Source organism: Sorghum bicolor, chromosome 4 (assembly GCF_000003195.3).
Source record: "Sorghum bicolor cultivar BTx623 chromosome 4, Sorghum_bicolor_NCBIv3, whole genome shotgun sequence".
NCBI classification, from domain to species: domain Eukaryota; kingdom Viridiplantae; phylum Streptophyta; class Magnoliopsida; order Poales; family Poaceae; genus Sorghum; species Sorghum bicolor.
Window position 1 is genome coordinate 52,409,394 of NC_012873.2, and position 16,054 is coordinate 52,425,447.

Consider the following 16,054-nt stretch of genomic DNA (forward strand, 5'->3'; position numbering starts at 1 on the left):
CCTCCCACCCCAACCGCTCCACCCTACCCTGCCCTAACTGTAGGGTGGCGCGCTGGCGCCATCCTCTGGCCCCCGCCCCACCCCCACCTCCGTCCGTCGACCTCGTCCACCCTAATCCCAGGGCAGGGCGCCAGTGAGCTTCGCAGCGATGCCCCACTGTCGGTCTCACCCAACTGCCTTCTCCTGTTGCCCCGTCTCGACACTGTCTCTCGCCACCACCACCATGTTGTGGCTGCCTCCACTTGAACCCCCTTCTAGAACCACCTTAGATGAGTTTTTCTAACACTAACACTAGCTATTGTTGTCATCTTCCCCTCCAACGGGGTGCGGTCGTGCGCAGGCGCATGAGTTGGTCGCATGGGAGCGGGAGGGAGAGAGAGAGAGAGAGAGAGAGGGTGGGCCAACCCATGTCACACCATCCACGCACCATGGTTGCTTATTTAACTTTGTGCTTTGATTTGCTGGCCACGCCACCAGGTGTTTGGTGGGATAGGCAAAGGTGACGACGAGAGAGATATAAGCCTGTTTGTTTAAGCGTATATGCCGAATTTGCTAGCTATTCAATAGTGATTTTCTCTCACAATAAATCTGTGAATAATACTTATAACCATGGTTTTTCGCCCAAGCAGGCCGGTGCGTGGAACCTTGCTTATTAATTGCTCTCGCTGTGAAGTGAAAACAGAATTTGTATGCTTGCAGTGGCACGAGTAAAGATCGCTTTGCTACCCTTTTTCGTTTCCCTTTTGTTCTACGGTGATGATGAAGACTGAGGACGTGGCTTCGCTTGGATTTATGCACCGATTTTTGGCCGCAGTCAGTTACTGAAGTAGGGATAGATGCGACGTTTATAATATTAAAAAACACACTGCAGATAGATACAAGGTGAAGTAAGGGAACTGATGAAAATGCTCACACGCCAACGCGAATGTTTTACTGGTCAGTCGAAATTAAGGAATCTGAATCGATATATGCACTCGGAACAATGAGTGATCAGAGGCTCACAGAGAAATGGTTCAAGAATGTGACACCGCTTGGCCAGAGCACTAAGCATCTGTGTATATCGTTTAGCCTATATAACTCCAGTAAGTAGAGAGCTGCTGCAAACATTGTGTGGCCTTTGTTTGAAACGAAATATATATTAATATTGTGAGGCATTACTCATTGCTAAATAATCTTGCTGCTAGCACTGAGTGAGCACATTTGGAGTGCAGGTCACAGTGAAGAAAAGACAGCCGAATTTACCGTAAGACAGCTAATCCGCCCGGAGACGTTACACATCCTTTTACACTGTCATTTACGCATCTGTGACCAGTGGAAGAGATTAAAGTTTCAGAAAAAGACAACACATGAGGTAATTCTGCGGTGCTTACAAATAAAGGCTCAAGACGACGGCCATTCCAAAATCCTCCAGTACGCCTCCGATCCCCTCGTCCAAAATCCTCCAGCCTGCCTCGCCCTCGCCTGCCTGCCTGCCTGCCATGGCTCAGAACGGACCCCACGGCCACCAAGTCGACGCCGCTGCCTCCGACGACGGCCACCGCGCACCACCAACCACTGTCGCCTTCTCCCTCACGAGCGCCGGTCCATACGGCAACGCTGGTTCCTCGGCGGGCAACATGGAGAACCTGGACGCCAGCGCCAGCAAGGGTAAGAACCTTATCCCTGACCTCAACATGGAAGAGCGCGACGACTCCGCGGGCGGCAGCAAAGATAAGCCGCGCTCGGAAGCGGAGCTGGTGGTACCTGCTGCCGATGCCGACGCCGACGCCGGCGCCGACAAGGGTAAGAGCGTGGCCGCTGCTGACGACGGCGAGCCCACCGTCAACATCGCCTTGGAGCCGGAGAAGCGCAAGCGGATGAAGGATCTGTTCAGGGAACTTCGAGACCTGATGCCCCACGTCCCTCGAAAGGTAAAATATTAAAGCTCTCTCACATGGCGCGATCCATCGTCCGAATTTTTTCCCCGTATATACGTTGGCTTGCTAGGGCTTGGAATTTGGAACACGCATAAGCAGCGCAGCGCTAGCTAGTCTGATACTGTACTTGTGGATCTAACTGTTGTTTATCTGTTCTGACAGACTGACAAGGTGGCCTTAATGGGAGAGGCGATCAAGTACATCAGGGCCCTCGAGGAGAAGGCGGCCATGCTGGGGAAGCAGGTGCTCGCGCGGCCGCCGCCGGCCGCAGCTAGGGGTGAGGCCTCTTCCTCCTCCTCTTCCTCTTTGACGGCGGCGATGATGCCGGACGTCCCGCGTGGCTGGGGCGGTGTGCCTGCTGTGCCGCCGGCTGGCCCAGCCGTGCCAGCGTCGCCGCCGCTCAGATGCAATACGTGGACGTGGCCAAACGTGGCGCTGACTGTTGCGAACGAGAATGCTTGCATCAGCGTGTGCGTGCCACGGCGCGCCAACAACACCCTGAGCATGCTGATGTCCGTGCTGGACAACCATGGGATCGACGTGATCACCTCGCAGATCTCGTCCGACAGAGCTCGCGACATGTTCATGATCTATGGCCATGTAAGTAGCGTTGCTGCTCCATTCCATCCAGTGTCCTCCTGGTTTCACAGCATAGCTTCGGACTTTTATTGGCCAGACGTATGTAGGGGGCAGGGTCGTTGCAGCAGCTTATATGCGTTGCGTACGTAGATCTGGTAAGCATGACGGTGGGCAATCGGTTGACATTCTTAGATCGAGGAGAATCCCCTCGTCACAACGCGGGGGCGGGGGATTGATCTGACCTAGAAATGAAAGGAATGCGCGCCTATTTCTTCGCAATATTTGAATTTCAAAAGGGTTTTTTACCGTTGAATTAGGGTTCACGTGGGCAAGCATACGACAAAAAACGGTCGAAATACCGTTGAATTAGGTATGTTAGGGCTTTTTTTGTCGCACTTTATTTAATAGAAAAAGGTGATCCAAAAACCGACAGGATCTATATAAGTTGAGGTTTCGTAGATTCAGTAACCGTAAGGAAATAAATACGTTAGAGCTTTATTTTTGTCGTACTCTGTCTGATGGAAACAAGGTGGTTGTCCGAATACCGACATGACTTACGTAAGTTGGCGTTGTATGCTTCTAGCAACCACAAGGAAGTATTACGTTAGAGCCTTATTATGTCGCGCTTTAATGGTAAAAAGGTGATATAGATACCAGTCATACTAAATCTAGCTAAGCTAATTGACAGCTATGTTATCTTTCCTTATTTAGTCTCATCCTTTTAATTGGAGATATTGGTTTGCAAGTGGCTTGCAAAGGTTATATGGTTACGTGGTTCGGTGACTATTAGAAAAATAGTATGATAGAGGTCCATTTTTTGGCGGTGAGTGTATGTATATGGAAAACATGCTTTATTAAGAGTTGACATAACAATGTACTCGAGCCTATGACCCAAATTTTCATACCCTTCACATACCTTGAGTGCACATGTGGATTTGTACTTTATAGGAATAATAACTATCATGTGACTTGCTTTTATGAGTAAACTCTTTTTGTTACAGAGAAATGTTACAAACCTGTCCAAATACATATATAAAGGAGTCAATTATTTTGCCAAGAGAAGATTGTTTTTCCATCACTGGTTTGATTAGTGTAGGAGTATAGCACTTGAATGGTCAGTTAGTGCGGACTTGTTAAGGCTATCTACTTGCTACTTTGAATTATGTACCGTCTCACAATTCCATATTTTCACAAAGATGAGTCTGTACTTAACACTTGATACTTTTTCACTCTGGCAGCAGTAGCATGAATGCATAGTGGCATGGTTGACCAAAAACATGCATATATACCCAAAGGCCGAACCCAGTCTCATACAAGTGCCATTGTAGATATTGCACACAGTCTATATATATTAGAACCCAAGCACCGATATCTAACTTGTAGAAGTTTATGTAGCAAGGCTATGCCTGACAAAAGTCTATTCATCAAGAAAATAAATCTGCTCTTACTTGCATATTGAAGTGAGAACATTTTCAACTTTTTTTTCTCATACGGCAAGCTTGTTTTGCGTGAGTAAAACTTTATGCATGGCAGCTCAGTAACATTCTTATATCTTTCTACTGCATAACAGGTGACTGGAATTGGTGGTGAGAATCGTCGTTCAGCAGAGGAAGTGTACCAGAGGGCTGTGTCAGAAATCAAGTGCAGGCTCAACAACAGCAACACCTAGACCGGAGCCGCCATCAACATGTCCTCAATCCTCATGCATGGGCGTCTCAAGACGCGCCACTGTCTGCCATCGATCTGCATGCTCAGCGCTCGCTAGTTTGCAGCCTTCGGACTGGAGCGATCGAAAAAAAACCCGAAATAAATGAACTTGTTTGCTTAATTTGCATGTGTCAGTTGAAGGGTTGAGAACCTGTCTCTCTAGTCTCTGCGTCGTCGTTATTAGGTTTGGTCGAACTGAGAGTCAAGCGTGTCTGTGTTCCGACGCTGCTTTGCAACGTCTCTGATCTGTGCCGTGGCTGTGGTGCCACCGTCTTCTAAATTGCTATTGAATCATTTTTAGTAATAAGTACCGGGTGTTGGCTTGTTATTTAGATGGTTTCTGCATGCTGTTCTCGTGGTGTGCACTGTGCTGCGCTGCAGGTGTGATTCTCTGGCATTCTGCAGGTCGTCCGACGGAGAACAGGAGAAGACAGGAGTGTGCCAGGTTCCTTGCATCGTTTGGTCGTGCCGTAAGTATGTTGCCGTCGTCTTCTGAATTTGCTGAACCGTTTCAGTCTGTGCAACATTTGCTTGTGTGTTATTGGATTGGTGCTGCTGTCCGCCTTTTTTTTTTTTTGAGACGAAGGTAGGCATATATTACTCATTTCAAAATGTTTACATCAAGGAATACAGGAGGGGAACCATGCAAGCCAAACATGCCGGCCAGGTCCAAGTAAACATGCATACTTTGCAAGATAATGAGCCTCCCTATTAAACTCCCTACCTTCATGTGTGAAGCGCACACAATCAAAAGATTTAGATATCTCATAGATTTCTCGAAGGATCATCATATAAGCACAGCGAAGCATCTCCTTTATATTATTTATTACATTTAAACAATCAGAAGTGTCAACGGAACAGGCTCTCCTACGGTTACGCCTGACCGAGTCTCCCGCATCGCCTACTCCACGGCCGTCTGCATGCCTCGTCTCGCCAACGGACTACGCAGAGCGCGTCCAGCCGTGCGCGTCGCCACGCCCGGACTCCACGGCGCTCACTCGTCCGAGCCTCGCGCTCCTTCACTTGTACAGTGTGCGTGTGTGATCTCTCGGCCAAAGGCCCTTGTACACTATATATGTAACCCATACATGATTAATGAAGATCATCCAGTTGTACAATCCTACTCTACAATAAGCCACGATCAGTCGGACTCCACAATTCTCCGCAAGCACTTGAGCCTCCTGACAAGCCATCGCTTCTAGTGTTTCAGGATCAGTTATATTAGGAACCACCATAGCACTAGATGCAATAAAACGTCCTTGATTGTTCCTGCATATAGCAACCACAGTCCCTTTAGAACTAGTTCTATCAACAGCAGCATCAACATTTATCTTACAGAAATCCCTCTCAGGAGCTATCCATCGTGGAGTTCTTAATTTTGTCAGAAATTTAATGCATCTCTTGAACTCAAATACCTTAACAAAGTCAAATTCTTGAATTAAGCGGTTAATCATTATCATAATGGAGAAAGGGCTCTGAAATATTCCTTCATAAATAGCCTTCCTCCTTGCATTCCAAATAGCCCATGGCGGTGGTAGGTATACAGGCAGGCCGATGGAGCGTACGTGGAGGTTGCTTCGGAGTTAGTTGGGCCGGAATTTGAGTTGAAGCTGGGCTATTCGAAAAGGCCCATGAGGAAAGTAGCAGATGGGCCAAGCCCAGTTAAGTTTAAGCAGGTTTGAACTTGAACTGTTCCTTTGCTTCCCGTTGGATTGGATTTGCCGTCCGTCCCGTCGTCTAGCAGAAAGCAATTTATAGTAGCGTTAAACAAACAAGTTGACGGAGCGTGCTGATCCTGGTGATGAAGAAGATGATCGTCCTGGTCCGTCCACGGTCCGTCAGTCACTCTCAGTCTCACACTCTCACTCCTCGTGCGCATGTGGTGCCAGCTACGATGGTGGCTGTCACCTGGATCGATCAGCAGCTCATGTGGCGGCCACTGGTGGATGGATCGAATTCTAGAACTGCCTGCCTCTGCCTGTTCAGCTCTCGCTCGCACGCACGCTCACCCCGTCACCCGCATGTGCTTCCCTCCCCGGCCAGCCCCCAAAGATGATAGTGTATTTATATATATATATATATATATATATATATATATATATATATATATATATATATATATATATATATATATATATATATATATATATATATATATATATATATATATGGATCAAGCAAGGCATCAAAGACCCGAGGCCGAGGGGAATACTGTGCTGCACATGCGGGAAAAAAAAGAACAAGAAGAGAAATGAAAAAGAAAGGGAGCTTATCCAACAAATGCATGCATGCCCTGCACAGACAGACAGATGGATGGGTGGATCCGTCGTACCATATCATTGTACTGAGCCTTGCTTACACTAATAATCCTGCTCCCGGCATCCGGACCTCGCTCCCACATGCACAGCAGCACAGTAGTAGTAGCAGCAGCTTTTATTCGTGCCAAGCTAGCAGGCAGAGTGCATGGCCGCATCCCCGTTGCAGCGCTTTCATTCATTATAGTATAATAATAATATATGATGATGATGGACGACTTTACATCAATTCTCCATGAGAGAAATGAACTAAACGATGGAGCAGCAGCAGGAGGAGGAGACGGATAAATAAAGTTGCGTTCAAAGACAGACAGACAGGGTAGTTAAGCTAAGCTAAGCAGGACGGACGACTCGCAGTCGGACGCAGCACACCAGCACGCGCACTAGTACCTCCTCCAGACACCACCAACGTGAACGGCAACGGGGCGCGCACCACCACCAGTCCACCACCAAACCAACACGGGCTAGCTTGGTAGCTTCATTCCTTCCCATCAGGACCGGTCCAGCTGTTGAACAACAGTGGCCGAACAAATGCTACCGGCCGCGCGCGACAACCACCTCAGGGTCTATGCTATGCCAAGACTGTCCACTAGCAGCAGTAGAACTACTAGTGCAGTTGAAAGGAATCTCATGCCACTGCACTGCTCGTTTCTGCTTGACGAGGTGTAGGGACTAGCAGTAGCCAATGAGCTAGCATTGGTGCTCCATCACAATTTCGGCCTTGTTTAGTTCACCCGAAAACCAAAACGTTTTCAAGATTCTCCGTCACATCGATTCTTGTGTCACATGCATGAAGCATAAAATATAGACGAAAACAAAAACTAATTACACAGTTTAGCTGTAAATCACGAGACGAATCTTTTGATCCTAGTTAGTTCATGATTGGATAATATTTGTCATAAACAAACGAAAGTGCTACAGTACCAAAAACTTTTCACTTTTCGGAACTAAGGCCTTGTTTAGTTCCAAAAAAATTTGCAAAATTTTTCAGATTCTCCGTCACATCGAATCTTTAGACACATGCATGAAGTATTAAATATAGACAAAAATAAAAACTAATTGCACAGTTTGGTCGGAATTGACGAGACGAATCTTTTGAGCCTAGTTAGTACATGATTAGACAATATTTGTCAAATACAAACGAAAGAGCTACAGTGTCGATTTTGCAAAATATTTTGGAACTAAACAAGGCCTAACAAAGCCTTCCTTTTGGTGCGTAGGAGATAGGCTAGGGGAGCTACCGTCTTTTCTGCACAAATTCTGATGTGGATTCCCCTACAACTACAATACTGTTCCTCCTCCTACAAATTAGGCCTTATTTAGTTCCTGAATTTTTTAGATTTGTCTAACATAGCATTTTCGTTTTATTTAGCAATTATTGTGCAGTCATAGATTAATTAGGCTCAAAAGATTCATCTCGCAAATTACAGATAAACTGTGTAATTTGCTATTTTTATTTATATTTAATGTTCTATGTATATGTATAAAGATTCAATGTGATAAGATAAAAAAATTAGAAACTAAACAATGCCTTAATCTACACTGACGAAAAAGAAAAGGGCACGTAGCCAAAAGCTCGCTGGGAAAGGGCAGCAGCAGGCAGAGTGGCCAACAAACAACGGAGGGAGCAGCGTAGGCATAGCACTCCACTGAAGACCACGGATGCACACAGTACCGATTATATTCTCCCCCCCAAAAGCACAGGGAGGTTTGGGCGCAGCATCATTTTCCCTTTATTCAACCGGTCCAACTCCTCTTTCTGAAAGAAAGGTGCTAGTAGCTAGCTGCTGCCTGCCTTCTATGTTATCTTGCATTGCTCTGCTCACTCGTAATGATAGATATAGATATATACAACAAGCAGTAGACAGATAATGTAAAAGTAGCTGTCTGTCATGACAGCAGATCGATACCGGCGAAAGGGCCCCGGCCCGGTCTTGTCCCAAACTCCATCTGTCCGCTTAATTAAACAATCCAATTCCTCTTCTTGTTTGGTTTGATGGGGCTCTCGCCTGACGTACGCCTCTCGGTCTTGGTCGTTGCCTCGGTGGGGGCTCGAGACGACTAGTTTAGCGCTTCAGCTCCTCCTCACTTTGCATCCGGATATGGTATTATTATTAATTTGGCCATTTGTATACTCCTAGCTGCTTAACTTTGGGAGTTGGCATCACTTTGACCAGGACCGTACCAAAGTTGCCGGTGGAGGGAGAGGAGAGGGAGAGGATAGTACATGTCAGCATCGATTATTCTAGTGGTAGGAATATAATTATTCCCAGTTTCAACATGGCAATTGGCAATGGATAATGCATGGTGACGACAAAGTTGTCAATTTTTCTTTTCTCCTTCTCCTCCGATCCTTGTATATATGTAAGTTACTCTACTCATCATCTACAAGACTTTGAACGCTGGAAATCATACAGCAGACCCCACACGGATCGGAGTATCTGCTACGACAAGCGTCGCATGAATCCCGCGCGGAGTTCGTTTGCATGCATTCAAAGGATCCGCTGGCCATGGATCCAGATCCACGGGCTGAATTCCGGACCAAGAAAAGCTCCATCCATTGGTGATGGCGGCCGCATGATCACAGCTCAAAAGCATGCATCTCAAGAAACAGTTCGGCTAAAGCAAAGAATCATTTCCCTTTGCCTTCTGCCCATTGCTCCTCGATCGCGTCCTAGCAGCCCACGGGGTCGTTGGCCCTCTGGCTCTATGGTCGATCGGCTTAGAGGATATTCAGCGGCTCTTCAATATAGGCCAAATACAACTCTCTTGATAAGGTGATAATGAAGTGACCTAATAATATTATTATTGTTTTGGATCATTGATAAAGATGTTTAAGCAAAACACCAATAATATCCACCAATACATAGAAAACGTATCTACGATATTAGAGTTTTTTAATTTTTTCCCTATTCCTCACTCCATCTCTCTCCTCTTCTCCTGGTCCTCAACATTGTATCGCAACACCCCACCTCCCTGCACCTCCTCCATGTACTACTCAACTCCCCGCCTCGCTACACTATCTCTGGAATTCCTACTCTCCTCACTGCCATTGTCTCCACACACAACACCTTACATCATCCGCCTCCGTGTAGCGTGGCCATCCTCTCGTCACCGTCATCCACCACTTTGTGGCCTCCCCGCTCAACCCAGCTCCTCGCCGCATTGTCTCTATCCCTGGCCCCAGTCACGTTGGCCCAAGCCTCAATGAAATCGGACTCGTCTTCGTTCTAAGCACAGACCACATCCAAGCCATTGCAGTGGCAGAGCAAGAGCTTTGGTTCGCGACCCACTAGAGCTTGGATGTGATGCTACCAACAAGCATAGGCTATAGCTAAGGGTCATGTGAGCTCAGCATCTCTAGTCGATGATAGAAGATTTCCAAATGGGTTTAGGCAGGCAACATAGGAAGCATCAGCGGTAGTAAGAGTAGGCCCAAGCATATTAGGGAGATACAACTCCCCCTCCCCTCTTTATTTTAAGGTACATGAGTTTTTTTAAGAAAGAAGAGCTATTGGGGAGTTGATGAAGAATGAAATAGTCTTATGCATCTCTCGAAATATGACAGGTTTATGAGGATAGAGGATGTTATTGGCGAACTATTGGAGATGTTCTTAGACCCTATTTGGAGCCATCCAAAGGGCCCTAGATAATATACGTAATGGTTAGTTGGACACCAAACTAACAACTATCTCACTAGCATCTTAACGTAACTTAGTGGCTACAACCCTCATAAGTCAACATCTAGAGTTGTCTTAAGTCAACTCGGTCTAATTTTGATTGAATTTATGTGAAGGGCATCCATAATTATGACACCATATTTCACACTGTATTTAATAATATTAATTTGATGCTAAAAATATTGTTGTTTTTCTACAAATTTGATTAACCTTAAAAAAAGATTATCTTAAAATAATACTAGAAGTTGATTTTTCTAGAAATAGAGGGGGTAATAAATTGCACAAATGCATTTGTCTCTGATCCTTTTTGTCTCCCATCCGAAGTCCCGAGAAGGACATGGGGCCAAACCTAGAACCTCTCACTTTGGGCTTCACTGCGTTAGGTCACTCATAATGCAGACTCTATCATAGAGTCTAAAGTTATTTATTACCTCGATGGACTTAGAGTCTAAATCAGACTTGGAGTCTTATTTTTTCTACCTCTTTCTTCAATAAATATGCTGCCACATCAGTAAAATACTATAAATAATATGTAATTAATTGTCTTGGACTCTGTGATAGAGTCTTGCATTGTGAGTGCCCTTAACCAGTGTATTAAAAGAGAGTTTGTTGCAAAAAAAAAATCCGAAATTCTATTCAATAGGGGCAAACAGAGGAATAATACACTCTAATTAATCACTATTTGGTATCCTAAATCATGTCTAAAATGACTTGAATTTTAAGTGTAAAGGATGCAAGATGCGGACGGACACTCTCCCTTCCCCGTCTCCATCATAGTCATAGGCTCAACGATGCTTTGTTTGTTTCATGGACTAATCTTTCAACAAGCAACACCGTACCCCACGCGATTAGATTAGTGCTCCCTACTGTACGTCAAGCGGCAAGCTAGCATCGCCGTCACGTCCCGCACCGTCGTAGTCGTAGGGCCCCGGCCGGCATGTAATCATGGACCAATCTTGACTCCACAGCAGGCCCGGCCCGGAGCCAGGAGGGCTAGCTACTAGACGGGCGACATTAGTGCTATGGAGACGAACCGAACCGAGCCGAGCCGAGGTGGTGGTAAGGTAATAATAATGGAGCTGCTGCGTGCACAGCACAGCCAAAGCTGTGCCGCTTTGCTCGCACCTCAGGTGCCATTTCATGGAGGGAGGGAGAGAGACAGAGAGGCAATAACGAAGGGATGGATCGGTGAGGGCGGCGAGCCGGGGGGCACGGGGTGTTAATACTACGGCTTTTAATTCATGCTTTGCCCGGCTGCTCACCTGCCGGTGGGTACTACGTACAGGCAGTAGTTAGTATTCTTTAACTGTACTACGCTAGGGAGAGAGGGAGAGAAGGGAGAAGCAAACAACATAGCAGTCCTCCGGTCCAAGTCGTGCCTGCCTGCTGATGATGCCATCCATGCCTGGCCGGCCGCACTAATGATGAGTGGTGATCGAGCGCGGTCTTTGTTCGCCCAGCACAGCAGCTCTGCTCACCAATCCGGTCAAAAGCGGGGGCGCAGGAGCAGGAGAGCCTGCAGCAGCGAGCGAGCGGCAGTTGCCCTGCCCGTGGCCCCTGACGACGACGAGCCCTGATGCCATTGCCATTGCCATGCCACGCTACTAGTCTGCATTTCTGATCCCACGTCCCATTGTCACCGCCTGACGCTAGCATGCCATGGTCCTCCACTCCTGTTCAAATCACATGATTTTCGCGCTGCAGCTGTTGTGCCATGTGTTGTGCGTCCATGAGAGAGAGAGAGAGAAACAGAGGACGACGGAACGGGAGGAAACGGTGGAAGGGGGAAAAAAGTGGTGGAGGGCCGGGAGGGGATCGTGATAATTTCATGGCAACAACATTCCATTCTGCAGAAGCATCCTGCAGGCTGCAGGACGGGGCAGCCCCACCTCTCTCTCTCTCACACACACACACACCGGCCAAGCTCTGTGGCTTTCAATGCGCAATCTCCCCAGTCCTCTCGCTGCTTCGCCTGTACTTTCACTGACCCAAAACACGCACACGCCCGCACGCGCGCCTGGCCTGGGCCTGCCAAAAACTAAAAAACAAACATTTTCTTTTCCCATCCGACCGACGACCCAATTTTTAGTCGGCCAAAAAATACTCATCGATGCAGGGAAACGAGCGAATAAGAATCGGTAGCCTTGCCTGCTTAGCTATTACTGCTACTGTTGATCCATCGAGAATCAGTTGAATCACGAATCCATCCTCTGCCTGCCAACATTACGTACGTACAAAACTGGAAAAACATTTCTAGAGAAATTCTCCGTCCGTCCTGCTACCGTCCTGGTCCCGCCATACATACACGCCGGCGCCGGCGCCCCACGGACGCACGCGGCGTCGCAAGGCCATACAAGCCGGCAGAAGCTTCTGCACTTGGCCTACCCCTGAAGTGAATGATCTTCAGTTTCCGCCTTGGGGAACAGATCGAAGAACACTCTAGGGGGCCGCCAATCATGGCCAATTAATTAATATAACGATGATGATGATGATGATGATCAGCAGATCAGTAGTGTTGGAGGAAGTCGTCGGAGTTGGCGATGCAGTCGGTGTTGGGCCAGGCGGAGCGGAGCAGCTTCAGCAGGTGCTGCGCCTTGCGCTTGGCGCGCTCCGAGCACCCGCCCTGCACCATCAGCAGCAGCTGGCTCATGGCGCCGGCCCGGACCGCCTCCACCTGCAGCGCCTCGGAGCCGCCCACCACGGCCACCAGCGCGCCCGCCGCGTGCTCCGCCGCGCGTCCGGACATGGCGCGCACCAGCGCCGTCACGGCCGCGGACCCGCCACCGGCCCCGGCCACCACGGCGTCGCGCCCGCCCTCGGCGCGGCACAGCCGCTCCACGGCCGCCAGCGCGCGCTCGGGCTCACCGGCGCCTCCCTCCGCCACGCGCCGCGCCAGCGCCGACGCGGCGCCCGCCGCCACCGCGCGCGGGCGGTTCTCCTTGGCCAGGCACAGCGCGAACAGCGCCCGGATCCCGACGCGCACGGCGCGGGCGTTGGCCTTCTCCTCCACCAGCGCCACCAGGCCGTCCATGACGCCCTCGGCGGCGCCCAGCACGGCGCGGGCCTCCGCGCCCGACGCCGACGCCGCGGCCTCCGCCACGGCGCCCGCGTTCACCCGCGCCTCCAGCGGGACGCCGACGCCGGCGGCGAGGACCTTGCCGAGCCTGGCCACCCTCTCCTCCCTCCCGACCACCGCCGCGGCCTCCGCCTCGCCGAGCCCCACCAGCGCGAGCACCGCCATGGCCTCGGCCTGGACCTCCTCGGCCCCGGAGCCGAAGGCGGCCTCCACCAGCGCGGCCCTGGTCTCGTGCGTGGCCATGACGAGCCTGTTCTTGTCGGACTCCCTGGCGAGCGCCCTGAGCCTCCGCAGCGCGGGGAGTCCCGGGCCCTGCGCGACGAGGGAGCGCACCAGGTCCGGGTCCGCGGGCTGCTTCGGCGTCGGGATGCGCTCCACGCCCATGGAGCGGTGCGCGACGCACCACTCCTGGATGAGCCGGCGGAGGGTGTGGTTGGGGATGAGCGTGAAGTCGGCGAGCGGCGCGCGGGTGACGGGGCAGGTGGTGTTGCCGGTGGCCACCCACGACTCGATGCTGGCGCGGTCGTAGGTCTGCCCCGTCGACACCGTCACCGGGTCGCGCATCAGCTCCAGGGAGATGGGGCACCGGAAGTACCACGGCACCTGCACCCCCGCCGTGTCCAGGCCCAGACCCAGCGGCACGCTCCCCGGCATTACAACCAATAATGCAAGCCCCTTCCCCCCGGGTGCGTGCGCTGCTGCTGGTGCTGCTGCCGTCTGAGCTAGCAAGCGCGATTGGGATGGATCTTGGCCGAGAGAGGCAGCAAGCTCTTGCGAGTTGTGAGGGGCGAGGAGAGAGACGATCGAGCGAGAGGTGGTTGAGCGAGTGGTGGGTTGGTGCCTTGGTGGGTGGAGTGCAGAGGAGAGGCTGCTGACGGACTGCAGGTGCGGTGAGGACGGACTGAGCTAGAGTGGTGGAGGAAGGAGGAGACGGGGCCGATTCGATCGGGAGCGACGACGAATGGCGCCGGGGTATAAGTAGGCGGGAGGTGGCCAGCACGTGTGCGTGGTGGGGTGGCCGTGGCCCGTGGGTGGGGATCACTGCTCGCTTCGCTGCTACTAGAGTACTAGTACGTGCGTGCCGGAGCTGGGAGTGGGAATCCTTGGAGTACCATTACGGCATTGCCACTTCTACCGCGCGCGGCTCGGGGACTCCTTCCATGCTCCGACGGCCGTGCGCGTGTGCGGTGCGGCTCCACCGGTCGGGACTCGGGGACGGGCGCGGCGCGACTGCGACGTCGTCCCCGTTGGCGGATGCCGATTGGGCGCAGCGCGGGCGCCAATATGCGACGGCTTGGATTCGGCCGAGGCCCAGGCCGTCAGGCCCAATTTGACTGGGCCGAGACGACACGCGCTTCCACCTGGTCCTGACACAGCACGGGGCCCACAGCGCAGCGGGCCAGACAAATCTGGGAATATTTGTTGCGAGATTATTTACTCGCTGACGCTCTAGCGCTCTGTGCTGCGCATGATGATGGAGCAAAAACTTGAAGGCTTGTTGGCATCCCCTGCAGGCTCTGCTGACCTACTAGCTACACTACTACACTGGCCTTGTTCAGTTCCAAAAAATTTTACAAAATTTTTCAGATTCTCCGTCACATTGAACCTTTAGACACATGCATGAAGTATTAAATATAGACAAAAATAAAAACTAATTGCACAGTTTGGTCGGAATTGACGAGACGAATCTTTTGAGCCTAGTTAGTCCATGATTGGACAATATTTGTCAAATACAAACAAAAAAAGCTACAGTGTCGATTTTGCAAAATATTTTCGAACTAAACAAGGCCACTATCTCGCACTCGCAGGCAGTAATAATAATATACCAACCCACACGGACGTAGAGTACGCAACGCGATCGGCGGCCAGCCACGGCAATAGTTTTTCCCAGCTGCCATGCACGCGGAGACGCAAGCTGGGCTGGGAGGGATCGATCGGGCCATCGGGGTGGTCTGCGTCTGGCCACCAGCTACGTATAACACGGCACACATGCATGGTCACATGCGCCTTGTTCGCTAGCAAGGATACACAGGCTTCTCCTCCCCCCTTTTATTTACGCTTGCCGCTAGAAAACGATCGTGACCTGCTTGCTGCCTTTGGGTGGTTCTAAAGAAACAGAGCAGAGCACAGCTTCGCAAAGGAAGAGGACGGGAAACAGGATGATAGCCTACGGGCTTAGCCTGTTTGGGCACGCATGAGCATGAAGATGGCGCCCATTTGCTTAGACTAGAGCGTGGTCACTAGTCAGCTAGCTAGGTACTAGTCCACTCCACACCCATACACATCATCAGGTAGATGCCGATCCATGGCAAATGGCGGATATACCTTTTCTCGAAATGTACCACAGTGCCCTTTCCTCTTTGTTCGTTTCGCTATGTGATCGGATTTATGCTCCTACGTGCATGTATGTCCAGTAAAATCAACAGCATGTATGTCCCGGGCTCTCCACCCACCGATATTTCTTCAGTCAATGGAAAAGTGTCGGTCGCCGCTTGCCCGGTTCATCGTTTAAACCTGTCGCTTTCCCATTGGGCGCCGCGAGCTACTCTACTCCTCCCTTAATTTTGATTTCCTAGTGAGGCCTCAATCGATAGGTACTGCCGTAGTGCCAATTAGGCAAGTACTGATCTCGCAACTACTATTTCGTGCATTGGTGGTGCTGGATGTAACGACTCTGCAGTAGTTTCTGCACATAAATGCATGTATTGGTGCACAGATTAAGGCTCTGTTTAGTTCCCAAATATTTTTCAAAATTTTTTCAAAATTCCTGTGTCACATCGA

The 16,054-nt window shown here is 50.2% G+C and overlaps 2 protein-coding genes across 2 annotated transcripts; one reads left to right on the plus strand and one right to left on the minus strand.

Annotated features, from left to right (window-relative positions):
- Positions 1,479-4,287, plus strand: LOC8061042 (transcription factor bHLH95). Its single transcript, XM_002452198.2, has 3 exons — positions 1,479-1,910; positions 2,079-2,516; positions 4,066-4,287. Exons 1-3 carry the CDS (start codon positions 1,479-1,481, stop codon positions 4,162-4,164), a joined length of 969 nt encoding a protein of 322 aa, XP_002452243.1. The 3' UTR covers positions 4,165-4,287.
- LOC8061043 (U-box domain-containing protein 26) lies at positions 12,237-14,244 on the minus strand. Its single transcript, XM_002453917.2, has one exon. The coding sequence runs from the start codon at positions 13,925-13,927 to the stop codon at positions 12,704-12,706; it is 1,224 nt and encodes a 407-aa protein (XP_002453962.1). The 5' UTR covers positions 13,928-14,244; the 3' UTR covers positions 12,237-12,703.